The sequence below is a fragment of the Hippopotamus amphibius genome, chromosome 6 (genome assembly GCF_030028045.1).
Source record: "Hippopotamus amphibius kiboko isolate mHipAmp2 chromosome 6, mHipAmp2.hap2, whole genome shotgun sequence".
NCBI classification, from domain to species: Eukaryota; Metazoa; Chordata; class Mammalia; order Artiodactyla; family Hippopotamidae; genus Hippopotamus; species Hippopotamus amphibius.
Window position 1 is genome coordinate 85,305,068 of NC_080191.1, and position 24,163 is coordinate 85,329,230.

At 36.3% G+C, this 24,163-nt stretch overlaps 1 protein-coding gene across 1 annotated transcript in view; it reads right to left on the reverse strand.

Moving 5' to 3' along the window:
• Nucleotides 1–24,163, reverse strand: part of ADGRB3 (adhesion G protein-coupled receptor B3) — a 751,391-nt gene that overhangs the window by 129,352 nt on the left and 597,876 nt on the right. The window contains exons 16-18 of the mRNA XM_057740064.1: nucleotides 15,606–15,732; nucleotides 13,911–14,014; nucleotides 10,039–10,141 (exon numbers count right to left, since the gene is read on the reverse strand). Coding sequence (XP_057596047.1) covers nucleotides 10,039–10,141; nucleotides 13,911–14,014; nucleotides 15,606–15,732 — 334 coding nt within the window. The remainder of the gene's footprint in view (nucleotides 1–10,038; nucleotides 10,142–13,910; nucleotides 14,015–15,605; nucleotides 15,733–24,163) is intronic.

Here is a 24,163-nt window from a genome sequence, read left to right on the forward strand (position 1 = left end):
AAGAAAACAAAAACAAAACTGCTAATTTGAAAAGATACATGCATCCCAGTGTTCACAGAACTATTTATATTAGCCAAGACATAGAAGCAACCCAAGGGCTCATCAGCAGATGAATGGATAAAGAAGGTGTGGTACGTGCACACACACACACACAACGGAATACTATTCAGTCAAAAAAGAGAATGAAATAATGTCATTTGCAACAACATGGATGGACTTGGAAAATCTTACGCTAAGGGAAATGTCAGACAGAGAAAGACAAATACTATATGCTATCACTTGTATGTAGAATCTAAAGAATAAGACAAATGGCTACACTAAAATAGAAACATAGTCACAGAAAACAAATTAGTGGTTACCAGTGGAGAGAGGGAAGGGAGGAGGGGAAGAAAAACCAGAGGGAATTTAAAGGTACAAACTACAATGTATAAAACAGATAAGCTGCAAGGATATATTACACAACACAGGGAATATAGCCAATATTTTATAGCAACTATAAATGGAGTAGAATCTTTAAAAATTGTGAATCACTATGTTGTACACCTGAAAATTTTATAATATTCTATATCAAGTTTACCTCAATTTAAAAAAAATCCAAGTAAATACCAAAAAAAAAAAAAAAGTGACACCCGCAGCCATATACTACAAGCTACTCCCATCATTTTGCAAAACATTGTAGTTCTTTGGAGAGAGGACAGTGTGAGAATGTGAAACCAAGTCATTTCTAAGATTTACTGAGATCTAATCACAATCTCTTCCTACTGTCCTGCGATGCTCTAATCACTTGAAAATATGTCATTGCTTATTGTACATCATATGGCGTTTAAACCAAAAAGACTAGACTAGACTCAGAATGTCAGGGAACCCCCAAATTATTTACCACCAATAGGAAGAATTTTCTATCTATGCAAGGCTACTATATCAAAGAATATACAACCCAGTACTACTAGCCATGATATATATCCCCCTCCAAAAAAACTTGAAACTTGTTAAAAACAAATTCGAAATTGAAAAAAAAAGATGATATCTGTTTTAACTAATCATCTCTCATCAAAGAAAGGTCTCAGAACAAGTCTTTCATGTTTTTCTCAACTCCTTTCCCTCATCATAAAACAATAATAACACAAAATTTGACCTCATTTGAAATTTTTCCAAATAAGGCCCCCAATGTACAAGTGCCTTTACTGCTGTTATATTATCCCTTACTTAATAGAGTCACAGCTTCATTCACTCAACATTTATTGATTTCATGCCATGTTTAAACAAGTACTAATAGTAGTGGCTTTAAAACCTAAAGGCAGGGCTTCCTAGGTGGCGCAGTGGGTAAGAATTCGCCTGCCAATGCAGGGGACACGAGTTCGATCCCTGCCCCAGGAAGATACCACATGCCGCTGAGCAACTAAGCCTGTGCGCCACAACTATGGAGCCTGCACTCTAGAGCCCGTGAGCCACAACTACTGAGCCCATGTGCCGCAACTACTGAAGCCCATGCGCCTAGAGCCTGTGCTCTGCAACAAGAGAAGCCACTGCAATTAGAAGCCTGTGCACCAAAATGAAGAGTAACCCCCACTCACCACAACTAGAGAAATCCCGTGTGCAGCAACGAAGACCCAACACAGCCAATAAAATAAATAAATAAATAAATTTATAAAAAATAAATAAATAAAACCTAAAGGCAGGAAAGAAAAAAAAAAAAACACACCCTTGAGAATCACTGCAAGTGGGCAAGGTTGATCAGTGAATGAAAGTTATAGAATAATGTTGATGCTAAAAATAGAGGTATATACCATGTGCTATGGAGGTGCTGAAGGGCTTCACAAGGATGATTTATAGAAGCCAACTTCCAAAGGGTGGTAGGATTTTATCGGGCAAAGTAAAAAGTAAGTACAGAGGTACAGAGGCACAGAGGCACAGAGGCAAGGCCCAGCCCACACGGCCCAGCACACATGGCCTAGGATTCCCTGGGAAGCACAGAGCGGGCACAGATTCTTTGCTCCTAGCAGGGAGCAGATGTGGGAGAACAGAAGCTCTGCTTGAGGCCACCCCAGCCTGGAGAGACAGGAGTCTACCCAGAAGGAGTGCCCTTTTGATGTCTCACAAAGTCAATTTATGTCCTAGAGGCAGCCCTGCACGTGGGTGATGTTCAGAACATGGGGTTAATCTCATGAGCCCAACAGACCCACTGTAGAGCTGGAAGTAAGAGAATGACTTGATCAGGTGGGTGCTTGTTTTTCTTTTAAATTTAGGATCTTTTGCACAGTAATATGATAATGTAAACAAAGGCTAAGTGAGCAAGATAAAAGTTGGAAGAATGTTATGGTCCTCCAATGGGAAAACAGGAAAGCCAGGTCTAAAGTGGGGTGGCTGGGACAGATACCAGGGAGTGGCCAAATTGAGGAGTCCCTACGTTGCCTGGAGAACATTTCTGTACAACTGCCTGAGGATGAATGAACTGAGGTAATCAGAGTAGGTCTGACACTCTCCAAAGCAACCACCAGCACACACATCTCCCCTGCTGAAGGAATGCTCTCTCTTCAGGGGTTTTATCCAGCTCTGGAGCTTGACCTAAGAACACACAGTGAATGTCCAAAAGGGCTTCCTTGTCCCTCAAGGTTATTTGCCTCCTGATACTGCAACCATTCCAGTCACTTCTTGTTGTCAAATAATGCCCCTTTCATCTCCTTTGCCTGTTTCAAACCCATTGTTCATATTGATCTGTTCCCTGTTTTAAAGTTGACTTCAATAATGTGATTCTTGGCTCTTACCACACAGAACTGAAAATGTATCGTAAGGGGAAAAGAAGGTTAAAGTGAGCCAAGAGAGTCCCAATCCCATGCCTCTTACTCTGTGAGCCCCACACAAACAAGACACAATAATCCTGCCAGGAGCCTGGGAAATCAAGAAACTAACCTACCATTCTGTTCTGTGGTTTGATGAAGGTTTTCAGGAGCTTAGAAGAACCCTGGCAGAGTTAGTAAGATGCCTCAAAACGGACTCATATGAATCATACATAAGCTTATTGCATCCAAATCCTTTTACAAACATCATGGCAAGTCAACAAGTGAGATTTTAATACATCTAAATAGGAAGCTTTAGCTTCAGCCATTGGGATCACAAACACATTTGAGACAAAATAGACATGCATTTGGGACATTACTAGCAGGAAGTGACTTCTACGAGATAAGTTATGAAAAAGCACATTTCTTTTGACAGTTAAGAACATTATTTTATAGGCTTAGATTCTGTCTAGAGTGGGGGACCCTAATCCTTGTAAAACTAACCACAGCTGTTAACTCCATAGGTATAAGCCTAAATGATGAATTCAAATAAATTCCTTTACTCATTCATTCAATACAGATTTATTACATATTTACTGTACTCAGTTTCTAGGTTTGCAATGAATTTAAGAATGAATATATCCTAGCCCTGCCCTAAGAAGTGTATAGCCTGGTTGGAAACAGTTAATATAATACAAGACAGTGGTTTTGCACCAGGAATCGCAGAGCCTGGGAGCTGGTGTCCCCAAATGTGGAAGATGAGGGAGGGCTTCCTGCAGGAGGAAGAGTGTCAGAGGATGAGCAGAGCCCACTGAAGATGCTTGGGAAAGCAGGGGGGCTGCAGGGGAGTAACAGCACTCCCGGCTGGAGGGGAGTGAGGAAGAAGCAACCACCATGATGTGACAAGCTATAAGCAGTTTGGTGTTGCTGGTGTGATAAAACAAAAGTCAGTAAAACAGAACAAAAATGGAGAGGTCAGCACAGGTCATGTTTAATGTTTCTCACACCTGATAAGCTACAGAACTTCTTCTCAATACAATTTACTCCTGAGCCCCAATATATTAATGCAAGAAAATCAGTGAACAGGAGCCGTCACAGAGAAATAAAACATTCTCACCACTTGTGTCTGAGCACAGTTTGAAAAATCACTTCTGTAGGAGGTCAGACAACAATACAGGTTTGCCCAGGGGAGTGGCGCGGTCAGATTTGAATTTTAGCTCCATCACTTGAGCTACGTAGACAGTGGGGTGAATGCTGGTGGAAGCAGTAGACTAATGAAGGTAATTCATATCTGATTGAGGCAAAAATCTGGCTTTGAGAAATATGTGAGGGTACACCTGGCACAGGGGGCTGACTTACTAGATTTACTATGTGAGGGAGAAGGAGGTATCAAGGACCACGTTCAGAGTTCCAGCTTCTGTAACTGAGTTGGAGAATACAGAAAACACATGCAATTCATATAGAATGTGTTTGAGTGCGGGTATGGGGATACACATGGGGAATTCAGGGGTGAGCAGAAAATTGGACACGAGGAAACCAGAAACACAGAAGAGGAGTTCAGAATCAGATGTACCTCCGTGAGGCATCATCATAATCACCGTCGCCATGATCACGGCAGCTGTTTAAGGAGTGCTCACAAAGTGCTTCATGGGCTCTCTCATGTAACCTTGACAACAACACTGTAAGGGAGATACTGAGAAGAACCTGAGGTCTAGGGAGGCTGAGCATCATACTCAAGATGACACAATTAGGAAGCAGGAGATGTAGGAGGGTCTCTCTGGCTTCACCTTTACCACCGAGAGATGGATGTCTCCAGGGAAGCCTGGAGAGCTCTGAGCCTCAAAAGAAGGGCAGACTCTTTAGGGGGTATCGGAATGGACAGAGTGGGTGGCTGAAACCACATACTCAATATTTCTTCTCAGAAGCTGAACACACATACATTCAGAGGTCAGGCATGGAAGCATTGATAACAGTGTGAAGAATCTGGGTCTCTTGCAAGAGAAAGTCATGTGAGAAATAGGTGAATTAAAGAGTCCTTCACCTAATTAAAGTATTAATTTAAGATTTCATTAGAAAAAAACACAATTCTGACAACACAAAAACATCTTTCATTAGCATAACCATAGCCTTGTAGTTTGGCCCATCTTTACTAGTTATCTCTACACAAATTACATAACAAAAACATAACAACACTTGATGAAGGATAAATAAGCACCAGATGTAGCAAGGAAACTTTGTAGAGTATGTGACTTTTAAAAAGTGCTCCAGCACAGAGTTTTTATATTTTTTTGCAAGACTGAATGAAAAGACACAGGCCTATTATGTAATTCAATGGTCCATACATAAAGAACTACAAGAGAAATTCCTTCTAAAGAGTGATAAGGAAATGTCTGCACATCTGAAATAAGTTGGGACGTTTCCTTGACGTCAGTGAGGACTTTGCTAGGTTTTCTAGGTCTCCTGGGACTACAGTTAGTCTAACTTTGTCCTCTCACATTTAGCTATTATTTTTCAAAATAAGGATGTCTATTCAGAATGTCTGCAATTTATTTTATAACACTTTAGTATTTTCAGTATGATACTATATATGTGTCAGTTAGTTTTGCCAGCTAGTTTAACCTTTAATCCTAGGAACTGTCCAGGAATGCATGGAACAAGGTGGTCAGCTGGCACTGTATTTGAAAGGGTCATACCCCAGAGTCTTGCAAAGTCAACTACAAGTCCATTTGATTTAGGTAGATGTATCCACAATCACCACTTCAATTATTAGCAAACTGACTATAGAAGATTGGTCTTTACTATTGAACTAGTGTCTAGTCAGTTATTATGGTAGATGTATCAATGGGTTCCCTTTGGTGAAAACAAAGGCACTGAGGATATGTAGATAAGCTAACAGAAGTTAAACACTTCTTTGTCTAAATGGGCTGCATGGAAGATTCCATTGAAACCTATTTCCTGTATCTCTTAGAGATGAGGCCCATAGTTTTAACCCCCATCATTCTGTGTTCAAACACTTGATTAGGAAGATTTCTGATTGAAAGATGCTGACTAAAGGCATAGACGTCTGCCTCTAGAGTGTTGCTATGTCCACCTGAAATGAATGTTGCATACAAGGTGTGGTCAAGGTGTCTAAAACGACAGAGACTCCTGGTTTCATGGAGTTTACAGAAAAGGTTTTGCTCTTGATTTGCTAATAAATGTTTATCTAATAAATATCTGACTGTCTGATTGAATCTCGACTTGGCGTGCTTTCATTATAACCTGGTAGTGAGGCTGTGGGGAGAAGTTCTCTCTCACAATCATTTTGGGTGTCCACCATTATCTAACCAAAAGAAAAAAAAAAACAACTGTTTTTGCTAATTCGGCTTCCATCAGTTAAAAAGAATGCTATGAAATGGTTAATATAATAAATTATCTCAAAGTGTTTCAGAAAATGGTAGATATATATTTTTGTGATTAAGAAAACTATTCTCTGAATATATCTGTTTCCAAAACAACATTTGCTTTCTGCAAAATAGTAGGTCTAAAATAGTCTATATGGCTCAACAAAAAACATTTGCATATTTTAAGGTACAAAGAAAATTCTAAAAATAAACAACTTTCGAGTGATAAAGGAACATCCTGGTTGAAATTTTAAATACAAAAAGAAATCAAAAGGCAATGACACTTTATGAGATAGCTTGAAATATAATGAAGTCAGTTATAATTACATTTTATAACTGCATTTTAAGAAGAGATATAAGAAATGCATTTAATTCCTTTCTCTGCTGCCAGCAATTGAATCTATAGTTCAAAGATTTGAATACACCATATTTTAAATAATGGATCATTTCAGCTTGTTTCTATCCCAACTCAAAAGAAAGCAGAGATACTCAGTAGTGAGATAATCGAATCAATTATATTTCAACAAGCAATTTGGAGAAAGAACCCAGTCTGACACTTCAAAACTATTCTGGACCTCGGTATCAAATACGTTTTCACACAAACTAGCCATGACGACTCTCAAAGGCAGCACCAAAGAACTTGTTCATCGAGAAACCCTCTCAGATGTTTCCATTTTTCCAAGCAGGGAATGGTAAAGCATCAATCAAAACTTACCAGGGAAATCAAAGATAGGAATTTGATCAATTACAAAATGCCCACAGCAACAATGGGATCATACACACAACCTAAAAAATATGCTGTACCCACTGATCATATTTTTACCTTTTTAAGATACTGTCCTGGAGTTTATATAGATCATACGTTTATGCAGATAATACATTTTGTATTCTCTTTCTTTTTTTTTTTTGTGAAATCATTAATTTCCCAAATGCTGAAGCAGGTATAGCTTTTCACATACTGCTATTTCACATATCAAATGAAGTGAGGTCAATTTAATTGAAATCAACACATGTATCATAATAAAATATATGATTATTTCCCCTGGAAACCTGATATTGTTGAAAGGGACTAAGAATAAAGTTCCAGTGTGTTATATTTTTCTCTCCTAGTCACTCCACAGTGGATTGTTCCAGGCTTGCAAGATCATCTGCCCAGAGCTAGTAAAGCACAATTAACATAGCAGGAGGGAAAATTATTACCTTTTTGTTTCTTTATCATCACCACCTACACCCAACCCATCCCCACAAGAATCAACAACTGTAGCAGCAGAAATCAGCACAGTCTATCTGGAACAGAACCACTAGGATCCCCAAACCACACAGAATCTTTTCTGCAGAAACAAAACTACACTGACTCTTTTTTTTTTAACCAAGCCCATGGCAGCCACGCTTCATGACCAAAATGAAAAGTAAAACTAGATTTGTCTTATCCTGACTTTGATGTTCACAACATTCACAGATATCCAAAAGTCATTTTAATTAAAAAAAAAGACATTGAGAACCTGGAAAAGCCAAAGTGGATGAGCAGAATGTAATTTCTCAAGACTACTTTAGTCTCTAAGTATTATTACCATTTAAACCTATACAACATGGCAGTCACTTGCTACATGTAGCCAATGAGCACTTGAAATGCACTTGGCCTGAATTGAGATGTATTATAAGCATAAAACACACACCAGATTCTGAAGACTTTATAAAAAAGATTTAAAATATTGTATTAACATTTAAAGATATAATGTTAAAATGGTCATCTTTTATGATATACTGAGTTAAATGTATTATTAAAATTGATTTTGCTTGTTTATTTTTACTTATTTTAATGTGGCTACTAAAATATCACTATTACATATGTAGCTTGCACTTGTGGCCTACACTGTATTTCTATTGAACAGCAATGATCCAACAGAAATAGTCAACCACTACTAAAATATGTAGTAAACCTTGTGGAAAATTCTGCTATTTGACCATTTGGTTCAGAACTTATAGAAAATTTGCCAGACAGCATAAAACAGTTTTAAAAGGATACTTCCCACTGAAGACCATGATGTTTTCCATATTCTAATGAGGGACATAACTCACGGGTGTCCAGAGGGTAAAAAATGACAGAAAGGAAGACTTTGTTGGAAAAAAGCCTTAAACTACCAGCTCAAGCTACCTGTAGTTCAACTTTTTCTGGTTCCCAGACCCCGTACATGATTTCTACTTCAGAGGGAAACTCTCCTTTTCTGCATGGAGGTTCAAGGATGGACATTTAAAAGAATTGTGGCCAGGTATGAAGAAGTGAAGGAGCTTTTCTAAGGGATCTGAGGTCCTGCCCGGCGAGCAGCAAGGACAGGGATGAGGTGAGTGATTCCTTTCTGCTCAGGGCCCACGGGCATCTCCCTTCCTTCCTCCCCACCTCTCCCCTCTCACTGCCTCCTCCCTTCCTTCCCTTCCCAGTTTCCTTGCCCCCACCCCCATTTCCCCTCCACAGGTTACTATGCACACTTCTTTCTCCTCTCCCAATTCCAACTGCATCTCCCTCACTTTGGTCTTCCTCCTTTTTACCTCTGACTTTCCTTTTCTCATGCGTTTCTTTTTAAATTTATGTTAAATAGTCAGAAAGTGGACCTGAAATATATTTTAAAAGGCTTTACGTTCTCTCACCATTTTTTAAGGAAGGAAAGACACAGGAAAGAAATGAGGGGAAAAAAAGCTAACCATTCAGACAGATGAAAGGTGAAAGTGCTTTTTACTTCTATAGGGTCCCTCACTGTGGTTCCCCTTTTTGTTTTTGTCCTTTATGGTTAGTGACCTTCTGCTTACCTTCCCCCCTCCACCCCACTCCCCCACAGTCCTAGGGTAACATGGGTTAAGACGAAATGTTCATCAGAATCACCTAAGCAATTTCCCAGGCCTGTCCAGACCCAAAATCAGATTCTTTAGGCGGGAATCAGATTCTTAGGAGTGTGAGGTAGCACAATAAACAAACTACCTGTATCTTTGATGTTGATGCATATCCTACAAACATCTAATATAGCAAAAGAACCTACTGAAAAATGCATTGGATGTTCTAAAAATGAGAGCTGATAGGGAAAAACTTCAATTATTGACTTTAGTATTTGAAAAAAAAAATTAAGAGAACAGGCCCAAACTGACTGACAAATATTATCAAAGCGTTGTTTAATAGAATTCCTTTGGGGCTGGGATAAGTTAATTTAAGATTTCTATTATGGGTTTTTTGGAATGTATTTCAGAGTCATTTAGTAAAAAGCCTGACAGTCATTTCTCAGAAAACATGGTGGTCATTCAACTCAACTCATATATTTTACATTTTGCTGCAAGTCATTATGCAGTTAAAGAACTACAGTACTGTTAAAGTATTCAAAATATTTCTTAGTTAAGTAAAACTTTTTGAAAGGCATAAAATCTAGGGTCACTTTCACCTAATACTCTTTTCAATTATTGTCTAAAAAAGTTTTTTGGTGAATTTTCAAGAGTTATGTTACACTTGTTAGCAATTTATAGTTGAATTTTAGGAATCAGTATGTTAATAACAAAACACAGGAAATTCTAGCACAATTAGGATAATGAATTAAAATTTGTGCTTTTGATGTTCCAAGGCTTTGAACTGAGAGCTTTGATATAATGTTTAACAAACACATATTTTACTATTATAAACAGCCTCTCAACCCCCAAGAAATTAAGCCAAGGGAATGTATTTCTGGACTGGAATAACCACTACTTTTATTGAGAAAGAAATAAAATAATTTTATTTTTAAAAATAATTTCATCAGCAGTTCCCCATTGTATCAAGAATAAATGTTTAGATTATCAATAGCCAACTTTATGTCACAACATAAACACAAAAAGAGAAGCAGAATAATCACCAGTCATACCTTATTATGTATCTGAGTCTGTCCAACCAGGATGAGGATGTTGGATGAGATGATAGACAGGCAGAAGTTAATTAGAATTATGGACCTCTCAGAGCGTATGTACCTAGCCAGAGAGAGAAAGAGTGTCCAACTTTAAAATTCAATGGAAAGATGAGAAATTCTGTATTATGCAAATTGGTGGAATTCATCCAGAAAAAGACACCCTAAAATGCAGCCTTTACATGAAAAAAAATGTTGTTTTTAAGAAGGATTATTCTTAGAGATCCAATTTTAGAATGACATATAATGTCCAAGAGACCTTAAATTTTTTTTTCTTTAGACATTAGTGTGGATAACATGGCATTTCTGACAGAAGCTAAACTGTACACCTGTTATCATCATAACTTTTTTTTACTAGAAATATAAAATTTCTTAGAACTATATCAATTAGTATAATTACCTCTCAATTTGTGTATATGTAATATGCTAATTATTATCATATATATCAACCAGTAGAAACTCTGAGAACCAAAAAGAAAAACCCCACACAGATTCTGAAATATCCCCCTTATTTACTAGGAAGATGCCATTCCTTTCATGAAACCATGAACATTTTCATCAACCACTTCATTTGCTAAAGAGTTTTCATGTAGTTAGGCTGTTACTCTTTATGTTTTTCTTTTCCTGAATAATTGTTCCAAAACAACAAAAAAGAATGATTCTTTATTGCTAAAATCTAATCCAATCCACAAATGAGAATTCATCGTTAGGCTGGAAAATTACTTGATGTCTGCCGTATTTTACCCTTATGAAGAAGTATTTATATACAGTCTGTTATATAATTTTTAAGTGCATCAAGAATGTAAGCCACCAAGAAAACTGCTGAGAATCAAATGTCCTATCAGCTGTTTACCCTAAAAGGGTAGCAGCTATCTTGCTTTGCTGTATCCTGTAAATCACTGAGTGGCAGTAACAAAAAGACATATTTGTTCTTTCTGTGTATTTGAGACTGTTCAGCTTGTGTTAGAACATGAAATCACTGTCCACAGCAGGCGTGGGCTCTCCTGTGCAGTGATCCATGGGGGTGCCAGGGATCTGGAGGCACTCTTTGGAAGGAAAAATCTATCAAAGCTCTTTTTCTCTGTTTGTGAGGAGGCCCTACATTCCGTCACATATTTCAGAAAAGAAAGCAAACAAAAACAGGAGTAATAATAAAATATAAAAAGCATTTTTTTAATATAAAAGAAACTTCCTTTCTTCACAGAACAAACATAGAGTGAACCTAGGTTGACTTTCAATAAATAATGGCCTCAAGAGTAGCTTAATCTTATCTCTGCATTATCAATATCTAAAAATATAATAAACCACACACTGGGATGCTGAAAACATCATCAAATATTAAGTTGTTTCTTTTTTTGTGGGTGGGGAATGCATCATAAAAAGTTTAAGGGCTGCACAAAATTGGCCCTTTACGTGATGTTAAAGGCTTTCATGACAGCACAAGTACCCCATGAAATTATTAAAAGTCTTTCATCGATATTATTAGCTCAGTAAATAGAAAAATCATGGTAATAAAGACCTAGACTGACCGCCCTGCGGAGTCTTTAGACGTTTTTATTTTCATTAACATTGTGACATTATTTCCTTAAAAATTGCTATAAAATGTCTCAACTTCCAAAACTTTTTTGTACTTTATGTTTTAAACAAAATTTATGAACGCATCATTTCAATGCGTGGATTAAAAGGACATGCTCAGTTGCTCTTTGATGTAATACTGTAACTCTACAGAATATATCTGTAGATGGAGGGAACATAACACTGGATTCATTTTCTGATTAACATTTCTAATAGCTACATGAGACACCAACAAATTTCAAAGTGGTATATTATATAAAAATAATTCTCATGTTCACACTTTTTACACATCATTAGAAAAGCAAAAAATCTAAGCCTTTTAATTAGAAAAAAAAAGGCAGTAAGATCCTGATATGAATATTATCATACATGAATGTTACTAGGTAAATTTAATGTTTACAAAATGCATTGAATTTGGCATGCTACAAGATTCACTTAATAGTTTATGACTTTTGAAACTTCTATCAAATTATTCATATTACTTCAATTATTCTACCTGTAGACAATGAGTTGATGGAGTTTCATGTCAAATTTGAATAGATCCTTTCAGGTGGTAATTCCTAGAAAACTATTGCAGGAGGTGATTTCCCTGGATTTTCTGGATCAGAGAAAACTTCACTATGGATGAGTTAATCCTGTATTTCTTTGATAAACATTATCTATCATTTATACTAGCAGTGTCTGTGCTAGTGTTAGCCATATATGTTGAGGTGTGAAGAGAACGTGGAATTTGTGGCTAAATCCTAAGTACTGAGAAATAGAACTTAGTTCTAAATAATTCAGTGAGTATGAATTATTATGCTGCTGATGAACTGTGATACTATTACTTAGTATCCTAGCCTGTAAACACTGCCTCATTTTCTGAGAAGTACCATTCAGGCAATTGTGGGAGAAAAAGTCTTCTCCCCAGCCATTGTCTATCTTGCTTTCGTATTACCAGGACAATACCTACTTGACTGAGCCCTGGATTCTACTGTCTACAATGCCATGCCTAGAACAAGCATTTCTTTCATTTCATGAGATTGGCCATATATTATCAGACTGTTTCACTTGGTATTTCACTACCCTTCACGGGAAGGCAGAACCTCTGTGAGGTTCTCTGCCAATGGACCAAGAATGTATACATAATTTATTTTTGTATGATGCATGCAAATATTAATATCTCTGACAATATAATATCCTGGACAATTAATTTTTGTCCTCAAAAGAGTAAAATATATAATGGAGAACATGATTTTTTTTTTAAAAAAAGGGATGTTAAATCAAATGACCTTTCCTTTTTAAATTATAACTAATTTTTCAACAAAATTGTCTTTTAGCTTAAGTAAAAGATAAGTAAAATACTAGGCCTGGCTAACTTTGCAATTTTAATATTTCAAATATTCAGGAAATAAAATGTAATTATCTATTTGCTAATATGGTAACTATTTTTAGAACACTTTTAAATAATCAAAATGGTTATAAAATGTTTAACATTTAAAAATTTATTGGGAATTTGGTTATGTACTAGTTGTCAATGTATCAGTAGACATAAGAAACTTCTCAAGTCTAATTCTCATTAATAGAACAAGAACAAATCTTAGCGAAACACTAAATTTTCATATACTATCAAGCAGACACAATGTCAGATATTACAGAGCAGTATTTTTCAATCACTTCCCCTTGTGTATGTATTTTCATGGCTTTTTAAAATCAATTTGTCAAAATCTGACTTATTGGAAACATTCAACTGAGAAGCCTTTTCTAAAGCTTTACGGTATTGTATTAATGCAGCAATATTATAGAAGAGTTTACTCATTGTCTGGAACACACTGAAAGCATGTGTTTAAAACTTAAGAATTTGGAGACCATATTTCTATAATAGAGAAATTAATTTGACCGTACCAATTAAACTCTCAAGTTGAATAGCAGTTGGGATAAATAGAAACCACACATAGTCTGAACTTGGGGTATTCAGAGTACAATGCTTGGGGGTAAGCAACTTGTTGAAGGCTACCATCGTGTGAATTGAGAAGAAAAGTGTGTGTGTTTTGATACTTTCTCATCATAGGAAAATACAGACAAGAAAATGAAGCAAATACTTATTTAGTGTTACTGAGCTCATTTATTACAGCTCAATCACAGCAATTATAACTCTGTTTTAAAAGTACTTATTTCAGCAAATTAAGAAAACATGAGACCTATAATAGTTATCATATTCCTGATTTAACTCTGAATAATCGAGCACTCCATTTCAAGTGTATTAATTGATTACATACCTCCATAATGCTGCATAGACAACTGCTAGGGTGACCAAGGCCAAGCAAGAAAGGCCACTGCCTACGATTAGGGTAACTGAAGGTGTACTAGACGATTCCATGATCTGTAAATTAAATAAAAGAAACAAAAAGAAAAAATAAGAGAGAGAGAATTTTTTAAGTAAATTAAAACAACTTCTAAATTCAACAAAACTATCCTAACACTCAAAAATAGCCAACGTAGTTGTTATAGTAACCAGATAATTACCCAGTAACCACTCTGTTCACATATTCTCAACCTCTAAAATGACTAATTCTAGCTACTCCCTCTCTCCCACTGTGAAGTAATGAAGGCCTTAAGAGTTTTCAATGCTTGACTCTGGCATATACCTACTTATGGCTTTCTAAAATAAATAACCGAAGCTACAACTTGGTCGACATTAACATGTTAAATTTTCTCTAGCTGAAATTTGAAGAATTTATTTGTCTCCAACTAACTATAGTTCAATTATTTCACAATATGTATTTTGGTGAAACTTACTTTGATCCTTCCATTTACAACCCATTATGTTATCCACTTAGATATTGAAAAATTTTCAAACTTTCTGACTTCTGACAACTTTGTTCTAAGTCAAGTATTCTCTCATTTAATTTCACTAGCTTGGCCTCTAAGAATATAGAAGAAAATCAAATTTCAAATTCAAAACCTTAAAATATGTTTTGTGATTTTTTCCTGTGAATAAAATATAGAGATAATTTTCACAATGTCAATATCAGTCTCTAAATACATGACCTTGAAAAATAAGCCTTATATCTTTTAAAACATATATAAAGATCACAAGAGATTTCTTTCTTTAGACACTAACATGGTACTTACTAGTAAAACTCTGCTGTTTTTCATATTTCCAGTATTGGAAATTTAAAGAAATACACTTTAAGATCAAGTGTGTTCCAAATCTTAGGTATGCACAATAAATTTTATAGGTATTTTTGGTTATCAAAATAAGTAAGAAAAGTGATGCATATTTAGGCCAGATTTAGACAGAAAGTGACATTTTTCTTAATAATTATTTTTCAGCATTTCAATTTTTGAAATAATTTTTCAAAATAGATTTGATGAGGATGTTATTTTTTCTTTCAGACAGTTTATACAGCTCTCTGTTTCAGAAACTAGTTTTACAAACCTATATACTTCTAAGGAATGATTTTACAGTTCCTGACAGTCCATGCTTTCATAAAAATTTCATTTAAGTTTTTAAAAATAAATATCCAAGGACACCCCAGAAAACCTGTACTGAAAATATCCAATGCAGATATGCAATGTGTTTGGCTATAGTGTCTGGAGTCTTCATTCTACTACCAACAGTATCCTCACAAATTCCCCAGAACAGCTGTCGAGTTCTAAAATAAAGGTTAAGCTGACAATTATTTTTATTTGAAAGTTTGCAGCATATTAGCAATATAACTGGAGTACATCCTCAAAACTATACTGCAGAAATTTCAAGTTAGAAGACATAAAATTGAGTAGAATTTAGTTATAGCATACCAACTAGAATTCATTTCACCAAGCTACTGTAGCTAAGGAGGAGACGAACCCAATTTTGCCACCCTGCAACATTTTCCATTTCCCCATTTAAAATGCAGTTCCCTGGAGAAGCACTCTCCACAATGTCCCTTGCCTTTGCATTAAAACCGTGTTTTCCCTTTGTTACTTACTATTTCTCTAGGTTGCTGAGCCAAAATGGCGAAGGTAGAGAGACGATCACATAAGCATTTCGTATGGGATGCATCGGTAAGCACAGTTTTACATCCCTGGGTGGACCACGTTCCCAAAGACTCGTTCCTGCAAAGGGTAGGGGTGGGGGGAGATCGGGATAAATACGCCTGACGGCCAAATCCGTAAAGAAGAAAATGCAGTTTAATTGAGAGAATCGTCTACTGTAATTCCCGTACAGGAAAAAAAAAAATCTACTTGTTGTTGAACAGGACGTAATTTAGATGCATCTCCAGCAGTGCAAAGCGAGAGTGTTTGGAGAAAGCAGGCGGGCGGCGGTGCAGCGTGCAGAGAGCTGTCCAGCGCCGGAGGTGCTGAAACCGGGACTGGCTCTGTCCAGCCCTCTGAGAGGAACGGCGGCGGCGGCGGCACGAGCAGCCGCCAGAGCGCTGGCAGCCACTTCCTATGCACATCGGATCGTTTCAAACACTCAGAGTGTAAAGAGGCTTTTCACATTTCATACCAGCTCTGATTCCCGTCTCGTATTTTTGGATCGTGAATGCTGGCTTTTAAAATGAGGATTTCTCTGAAAAGCCTGCCTAAGAGGTTGGATGGCTTGTGTTGGGTGATAGAATCTTCTCCGCTGCTGGTTAGGGATTTTTCCTCCCTTCAGAATTAGCTGCTGTGAAAATTTCACCCTGGAAATGGGAAGCAGCAGCAGCGGCATCAGCTGGTTCCGACTCTCACTGCCTTTGCCTGGTATCCAGGGGAGGGGTGGGTTTCAGACATAAGCTTCCCACTCCACACTTCACTCAGCCCAAACGCCTCTGAAACCCTTGACATTTCTTCCCCTCACCCACCTCTCTGCCCCCGGGGTGGAAGCATTAAGCTAACCCCGAGTCCGCCAGAACATTTAGAAGAATAACCCCACCTCAAAGTCCGGTAGGAAGTGGGAAAAAGGGCCTGCTTCAATTTTCCCTTTGGGGTAGCCATTCAAAATTCTAAAGCATATGGTTCATTTCCCACCCCAGCAGAACAATAAAAATGGTATCAACCTACGCCTTCTTGGGGGGGGGGGTTGAAGATGGGGGAGAATCCTTCCACCCCCAGCTGAACTACTCTACTGGAAGAGGAAGAAAAGAAAAAAAGCTATAGAGTTCAACCAATCAACTTTATTGTCATTACACGTGTTATATAGTGAATGCACCAATTGTCACCTCCCCTCTCCCAGGCATGGAAACTCTCCAACTAGCAAACCTGTGTGTATATGTATGCTTAAATTTCAAACCAAGTTACTATCTATGTTAGAAATGACTCTAAAGCTCCAGAAGGATAACACATGGCTTGATGTTAATTTTGATATGATACTTTTTCTTTCATCTACTCCATGCCTCTGAATGCCTAAAGCTATTGGGTTAAATATGAATGCAGTCTATTTTTGAGCTATTTCAATGACAGAGGTTTCACTGTGACAGCTGGACTTCCAAGTTAAGCTGTAGAATATAAATCACACTATCCTTTTTTGGTATTTAGATACAATATCTTTTAAATATTCATTAATTTGATTTAAATATTGATTTGCTATCATTAATATGCATGACCCCAAATATTCTTAATTACAACTTCTTTTAAAAAGGAATAGACTATATTTGGGGGGCGGTACACAAAAATTATACCTAAGTTCACCTAAATACTTCTATGTATTATCCAATTAAAAATTTGGTAGGTCTCTTTTTTTTCTCATGATGTCACACAACCATGAAAAATTATATGTGTGTATGTGTATATTTCAGTTGTATCTCAACCAACTGCAACAGTATTAAATTCCAATACTATCTAATCACAGCAGCACTTCAATATATTTCATTGGCTGTCTGTCTATTATCTTCTTGTGACAAACAGTTGAGGCCAAATAAAAAACATTTATCTCAGCTGATTAAAGTTTAAAGAGAAAGATACATTTAAGAGAATCTGACATGTTTTAAAACACAGCATTGCATTATTAATCCTGCATGGCAGCTTTACTTTAATGCAGTATTTGTGCTTTTAAGATGGACTCCACTACTTACACTTTTCACATTATGTGGCTATGACCAATAAACCAATTCAAAGTCTTAACCAGGAAAAAACTTTACTGTAAATAAGACCTCATATGAGACAAAGTAATATATTTATATCTAGGTAATGAAAGTTTGTTTACTCAAGAAAATGTTAGCATTACTAACCTTTGGCTATCAGATGTGAAGTCTATGTTCAATACAATGTTGCTAGACTCTGAAGATCATGTAAATTTTATATGACATCTTCAGAAAAGTAGGTCAATTTACTTTGCACTGTACAATGATTTCAGTGCCGACCTGGCCCAGCCCCAGGCAAAAGTGGGAAGTAAGTGACACTGGTCTCCATGTTTTAATTTTTCATTCCCCTCAAGCATGAAATGTTTCTAATTTCACTGGGCTCCTTTTGACGGGTACCTTCCTGAGGCTATATAACTTTTCTCCTTACCTTTCTTTGGAATTATTATCCCTTTGTTGACTTTATCTGATTAAACTAATGGATAATAACATGAAAGCCTGAGTACAGCTTTATGTGCTCTCCCCAGTTTAACACAACTTATAAAAGACAAAATAATGCATCTGATAGCAAAACACCAGGATATGATCAGATGAGTAGGAGTGAAAATTCTGAAAGGTGAACAGGTACCTACCAACTTCTATATTTGGTCACTTCCAAGAGATGAGTAATAAGAAGTGTGATGCCATCTGATGCTAAATTTTACATTGTTTCATAAAACCTCTTGATATTTTAAAACCAGATAAAACTCTTATAAATTACTTTTTAAAATCACTAGCATACATGTCACTATTATTACAAAAACTATAGTATATGTCACCTGTATTTTCAAACATTTCATAGCTATTCTTACTGTAAAAAGTTCCTCAAAAGCATGGTACATGTGTCTGATTGATTTCAGGGAGACCTTGTAAAGCAAACTGATATGTGGTAGAGCTAATGTGAAGCAAAACAGCTTCCCCAGTCTGCAGAGAACAAGGTTTTAAAACATGTGGACTATTCCAGCCATCACATTATTCTTCTAATGTCATAGATTTGCATGCCATGATTCATGGTATATCTGTGAATTATTCTTAGTTATTAAGTCTAGCTTGTCATCAATAGGGCAAGCAAATACAATGAAATATGTATGAACATTAATGATATAATAAGAATAACAGACTGAGGATGTCAGAAGCAAACACAAAATGGCGATACAGACACATTTTACTGAAAAACCACATATTTCTTTTTTCATAGTGTCTTTTCTGGGCATTAATTTTTTTTCAAATAGTTTTCAAAAATAACTGGGCCTGCAGAAATTTCATGTAAGCAGCACATTCTTTGTTGGTGACACCTACATTCACCCATGTTAACTGTTAGCTGTCATCTGTACTTCTTCTCCTTCTTCCTATTATTAGGCTGGCTAAAAGAAGAGTCTGCCTGCCCCAAGTATTCGAAAGTACATACCCACAAGCACAGAATTCTGTGAAAATGTAAGACAAAAAAATCTATTACTTCCAGTTTAATATTTATTTGAGGACTTTCCCCAATTTTCTAAGAGTCTACATGGTTTCTCTTCGGACCTGAGTTCACTGTTGGGTTCTTGATTTCCTGGGAGAGTTAAATAATATAGCATGTAACTATATTCTCTAGCATTTTAGATTAAAGAAAAAGATTACCCATTCACTCCAATGAAAAGTTGTTTAGCAAAAAACTGATATTAAAAATTTATATGACACATTTCAAAACTGTTTCAAGAAATCAAACTTTTACCTTCTGAAATACAAACACAACTAAATATTCCACTTAAATCAATCTTTTATAAAACTGTCCATTCTACTTCATAATACATCAGTGTGTAAAGTATTTATCATGAATAAGTTATATACTTTAGGAGGTTTAATATCTCAGGTTTGAATGGTTAATTTGTTCAAAATCAAAACAGCTACAACAGCAATTCTTAAAAAATTTACACACAACTTCTGAGTACACTGTCCTTACAACCTATGCATACTGAAAGAAAGTAATTGTTTCCCAATCATAACAGTCATTAATTTTTAAGAATTAGGTGAATCTATATCACTTTTAATGTATATGGTACACCCAAATGAATAATTGATATGTTTCTTCATATAAATTATTCTCATAATACAGAAAATTTTGGAGTACAGATAAGAAAATATTCTCAATTTTGAGCAGAAACAGTCTTTAAGGGTCATTTCTACTTTTCAGGGCATTGCAAATACTGAGTACTTTGTTACCTCTAGCAACCGTTACCATGTCAAAACACAGTGAGTTATAAAATTAGGAAGTTTTGCTAGAAGTTACCTTAGTGATCACCTAGCCAATTGGTTTTCAACACTTGCTGGATATGAAAGTCACCTGGATACCTTTAAAACGTAAATCCTGAGGCGGGTCCTGGGCATTACTACTTTTCTAATGTTCCCCAGATGATTCTGGTGTGCAGCCATGGTTGAGAACCACTGATCTACCCCAACCACTTAGTTTTACAAATGAGGAAAGTAAAGCACAGTGAATTTAGGAAGCTTGTTTTAAGGCACAGAATGAGATGCAGAGATGGGCGTCTCATTTCCAGATTAGAGATTTTTTAATACTAAATTTTAGTTGTAATCTGTTTTAAAACAGAATGTAATGAACAGTCCTATGAAATTATAAGAAGATCTGAATGTGATACTTATTCACATTGCAAGCAATGTGGCCCTTGTACTATGGTTTTAACAAAGTATGAGCTATCATTGGATGAAGCTAGCTAAAGGCAGATTGTCATACTCTGGTGTTCATCCTGTTTTTTAAGTGATATATGTTATGACATGTAAAAAAAAGCATTGATTTTATACCAATTTTTCATGACATAAAGCATCTCTCATCTCCAGTGAGATCATCTATAGTTTGAGGTGATATAAAAGTTGAAATTTCAAATTCTGAAAACATGATAATGTGTAAAAGTTATAAGCTCTTTTTTCCTTCTAAAAATGATATCCTCTGTATTTAGACTCAATAGAAGATTATGATTTAAGATTTTTATATCCATTATCGTAATGTCTGCATGTAGTATTATATACTAGTATACATACACATATATAAATCTTTTTTACTGTAAAAAGAATAATACCAACATAAAGCATTTATAGTTCATTCACTGTATTGAAATTTAGAAGTGAGTACTTTGCTACCAGCAGGAAGGACACATCATTCACTATGCTGAATCTGAAATTAATACTGACCCCTCAACATCATAATTAACACCAGATTTCCAATTTTTTACCTAGAAATGAACTAGTTCCAGGAACACACAACACTTAGATCTTTCCAACACTCCTCTGTGCCGATTCATGCTTTCTGTCCAACACTAGAATATTAGTTGATAAATTCCCGTCACTTTCTTTATTTATAAAATTAACACTCTCTACGCCATACTAGAATATTCGTGCCTTTCAGAACCATATCTTCTTTGGATTTGAATCCCTGACATACTGCTTTCACTTAGTAGGGACTTAAATGCTTAATTAATTTAATAATTATTTACATTTCAAGGGATGGCTTTTAATTCTGATGGACCCAGACACTCTTAGCTCTAATTCATTGGGTGCCCTTCACCAAATAGTAGAAATGCAATCTGAAGAGTATCAATGAATCTTAATAGGCTTATTTATTTGCTTTTGGTCTTCAAATACCATTTGATGATGAACTCTGAAAGAGTCAGCATCCTGCAGTGATTATGTTCAATCTAGCAGTGAGGCCTGAGTCTTCACTGAGCAGTCAATAAGTATTTAGTGAGCGCTTTTCAAATGCCAAAGTAGAAGACACATACAAAAAGAAAACTAAGTTTCTTAGAAAAGTTGACAATCCGGTTGGGAAGACTATATAATCCAAGAATGTTTTCTATCTTATTAGTTTTACAAATTATTCCAGAAAATGCTGTTGGTTCTGTCCTTCTATTTCAAGCCACTGTCATCTCCCCTCTAGGTACGTATCATCACTGGGCTCCTTGTTCCTTCCTTGTTATCTACCTTCAAGTTCAATTTCAACACAGCAGCCAGAGGTCCTGTTGATATATATGTGAACTCATGTCACTTTGAGGGCAGAAATTACCCTCAGAGACTGTTTCTACTCAAAACTAAGAACATTTTCATATCTGTACTCCAAAATTTTCTGTATTATGAGAATAATTTATATGAAGAGACAGATATACATTATTCACACATAGGTGAACTCACATCATCACCATTACTCCAGGTGAATGGAGTAATCCCATCTCACCTGGAGTGAAAGACAAAGCCCCAAAAATGACCTGCGAGGACCTCTACCACTTGGTCTGTCATTACCTCTTTACCTTCCTCTCCTAGGACAACACCTTTGCCCATCATTTCCAACCACACTGAGCTCCTGTTTTCTCACCTCGGCATTTTGCGCTGACAATCCTCATGGCCCAGAATGTACTCCTGGAAGATATTCACATTGCTTATTCCCTCATATCACAAACATCTCTGCCCTTATGTCATCCTCCCAGAGATGTCCCTGACTATCCAACTTAAAACAGTAACTCCTCACACGTAGTTAGGTTAAAGTGGACTCAAATTCTGTATAATTCTTCTCATCAAGAGGTGGAGTTCCCTTCTTTTTCCTGTGAATCTTGGTAAGCCTGTGACTTGATTTGGTCAGAAAACTGTAGTGAAAGTGATGTGTGACTTTGAACCTAGGGCTCAAAAGTTCTTAAAGTTTCCAGTCTCATCATCCTGAAATTCTGCTTTCTCGCGAAGTGGCCCAGGCTTGTTTCACTGAGAACAAGAAACCAGCACCAACCGCCAGGCACGCGAGTGAGGCCATATTAAATCAACCATCCCTAGGTTGAACCATCAGGTGACTGTAGCCTCGTGGATGACACCAGATGAGCCCAGCAGAAGATCCAACCAGCTGAACTCAATCAAAGATTTGAGCTGTGGAATCATGAGCAAAAACATGACTGTTTTTGTAGGCCACTAAGATTTGAGGTGGTTTGTTATACAGGAAGTGATACACTATCCAAGACTTTCCCACATACCCTTGACCTCACTCTGATCTGTTGTTGTTCATGGCACTTATTACATAGGATATACTTATATATGTATTTTTAAATTCACTTTTTGCCTCTTTGCTTACTGGAGTGTAAACTTCCTGAGAACAGTGATATTTTTATGTGCATTTCAGTCTTCCCAGATCCTAAAACAGTGCTTGACATATATTAGGTGCTGCATAAATATTTGTTGAATGAATACCTGGTATAGATTTTGACCTAGAGTAGTTGGACTTTCCAACTTGCTTAATTCATTGTTTTTAAACAGATGTTTATTCAGCATCAGATAGATTCAGACACTGTGCTAGGTTATTTTGTGGACATATAGATTTCCACTTCACCTTTTGGGGCTTGAGAGATTCAGTGGAAATTATCTTGCAGGTGTAGTATCATTGCCAATTTGTCATAAAGTACTCATTAAAACCAAGAATATGTTACTCTTGAGGGTCTCTGAACATCATTTACAAGAATGGTAGCACCAATTTTCTTTCCAGTAGTATTATTTATTTACTCACGTTTAAAACTGTGGTAAGAACACTTAACATGAGAGCTACAATATATACAGCTGATGACAGTCACGATGTTGTACAGCACATCTCTGGAAATTATTCACCTTGGATAATTGAAACTTTACCCCCATAGAACAGAAACTCTCCATTTCCTCCTCCTTCAGCCTCTGGCAACTACCATTTCAAAAGTATAGACCACAAAAGCAGAAAAAGATAAGTGGCCTCTATAAATTGAAAAGCTTCTGCACAGAAAAGGAAGCAAATATGAGTGAAGTGGCAAGGCACAGAATGAGAGCAAATACCCTCAAACCATGTAAATAATAAGGGGTTAATATCTAAAATATATACGGAACTCAGAACTCAATAGCAAAAATGATTTTTAAATGGGCAAAGTGTTATCTTTTTTTGTTGTTTTTTAAACTTGAAATAGTGAGAGTAGAAAGGAGTATGGGAAGTAATAACATTAAGGGAACCAATCCCCTGACTTATAAATATGTATAAATATCTTCACCATGATTTATTAATAATTAAAGGTTAAAATATGCTAACTGCCATCATTAATGAGTCAATAGGCAAATAAAAATAATCATGCTAATGAAAATAACAGATAACATTTATTGAGTGTCTATAGACACTGAATGTTAGGTGCTGTGGTAGATGCTTTAAATACATTTATGAAAAAGTCCTAGAATGAAATATCAAGGTTATTAATAGTATTGATATCAAGTATCAAGTATTGATAGTATTGACAAACAGGTAATGCCTCCATCAAGGATCGTGAGGGCCCTGGAGACAAAAGAGCCTGGAGGTGGAAGGTACCTGGATATCTCCCATCTGTGTAAGATCCATGTAAGCCCTGGATGCCTACCTTTGGCTTTATTATTATATGTTTAAAACAAATAAATGGAGCCAAGAGAGGGTG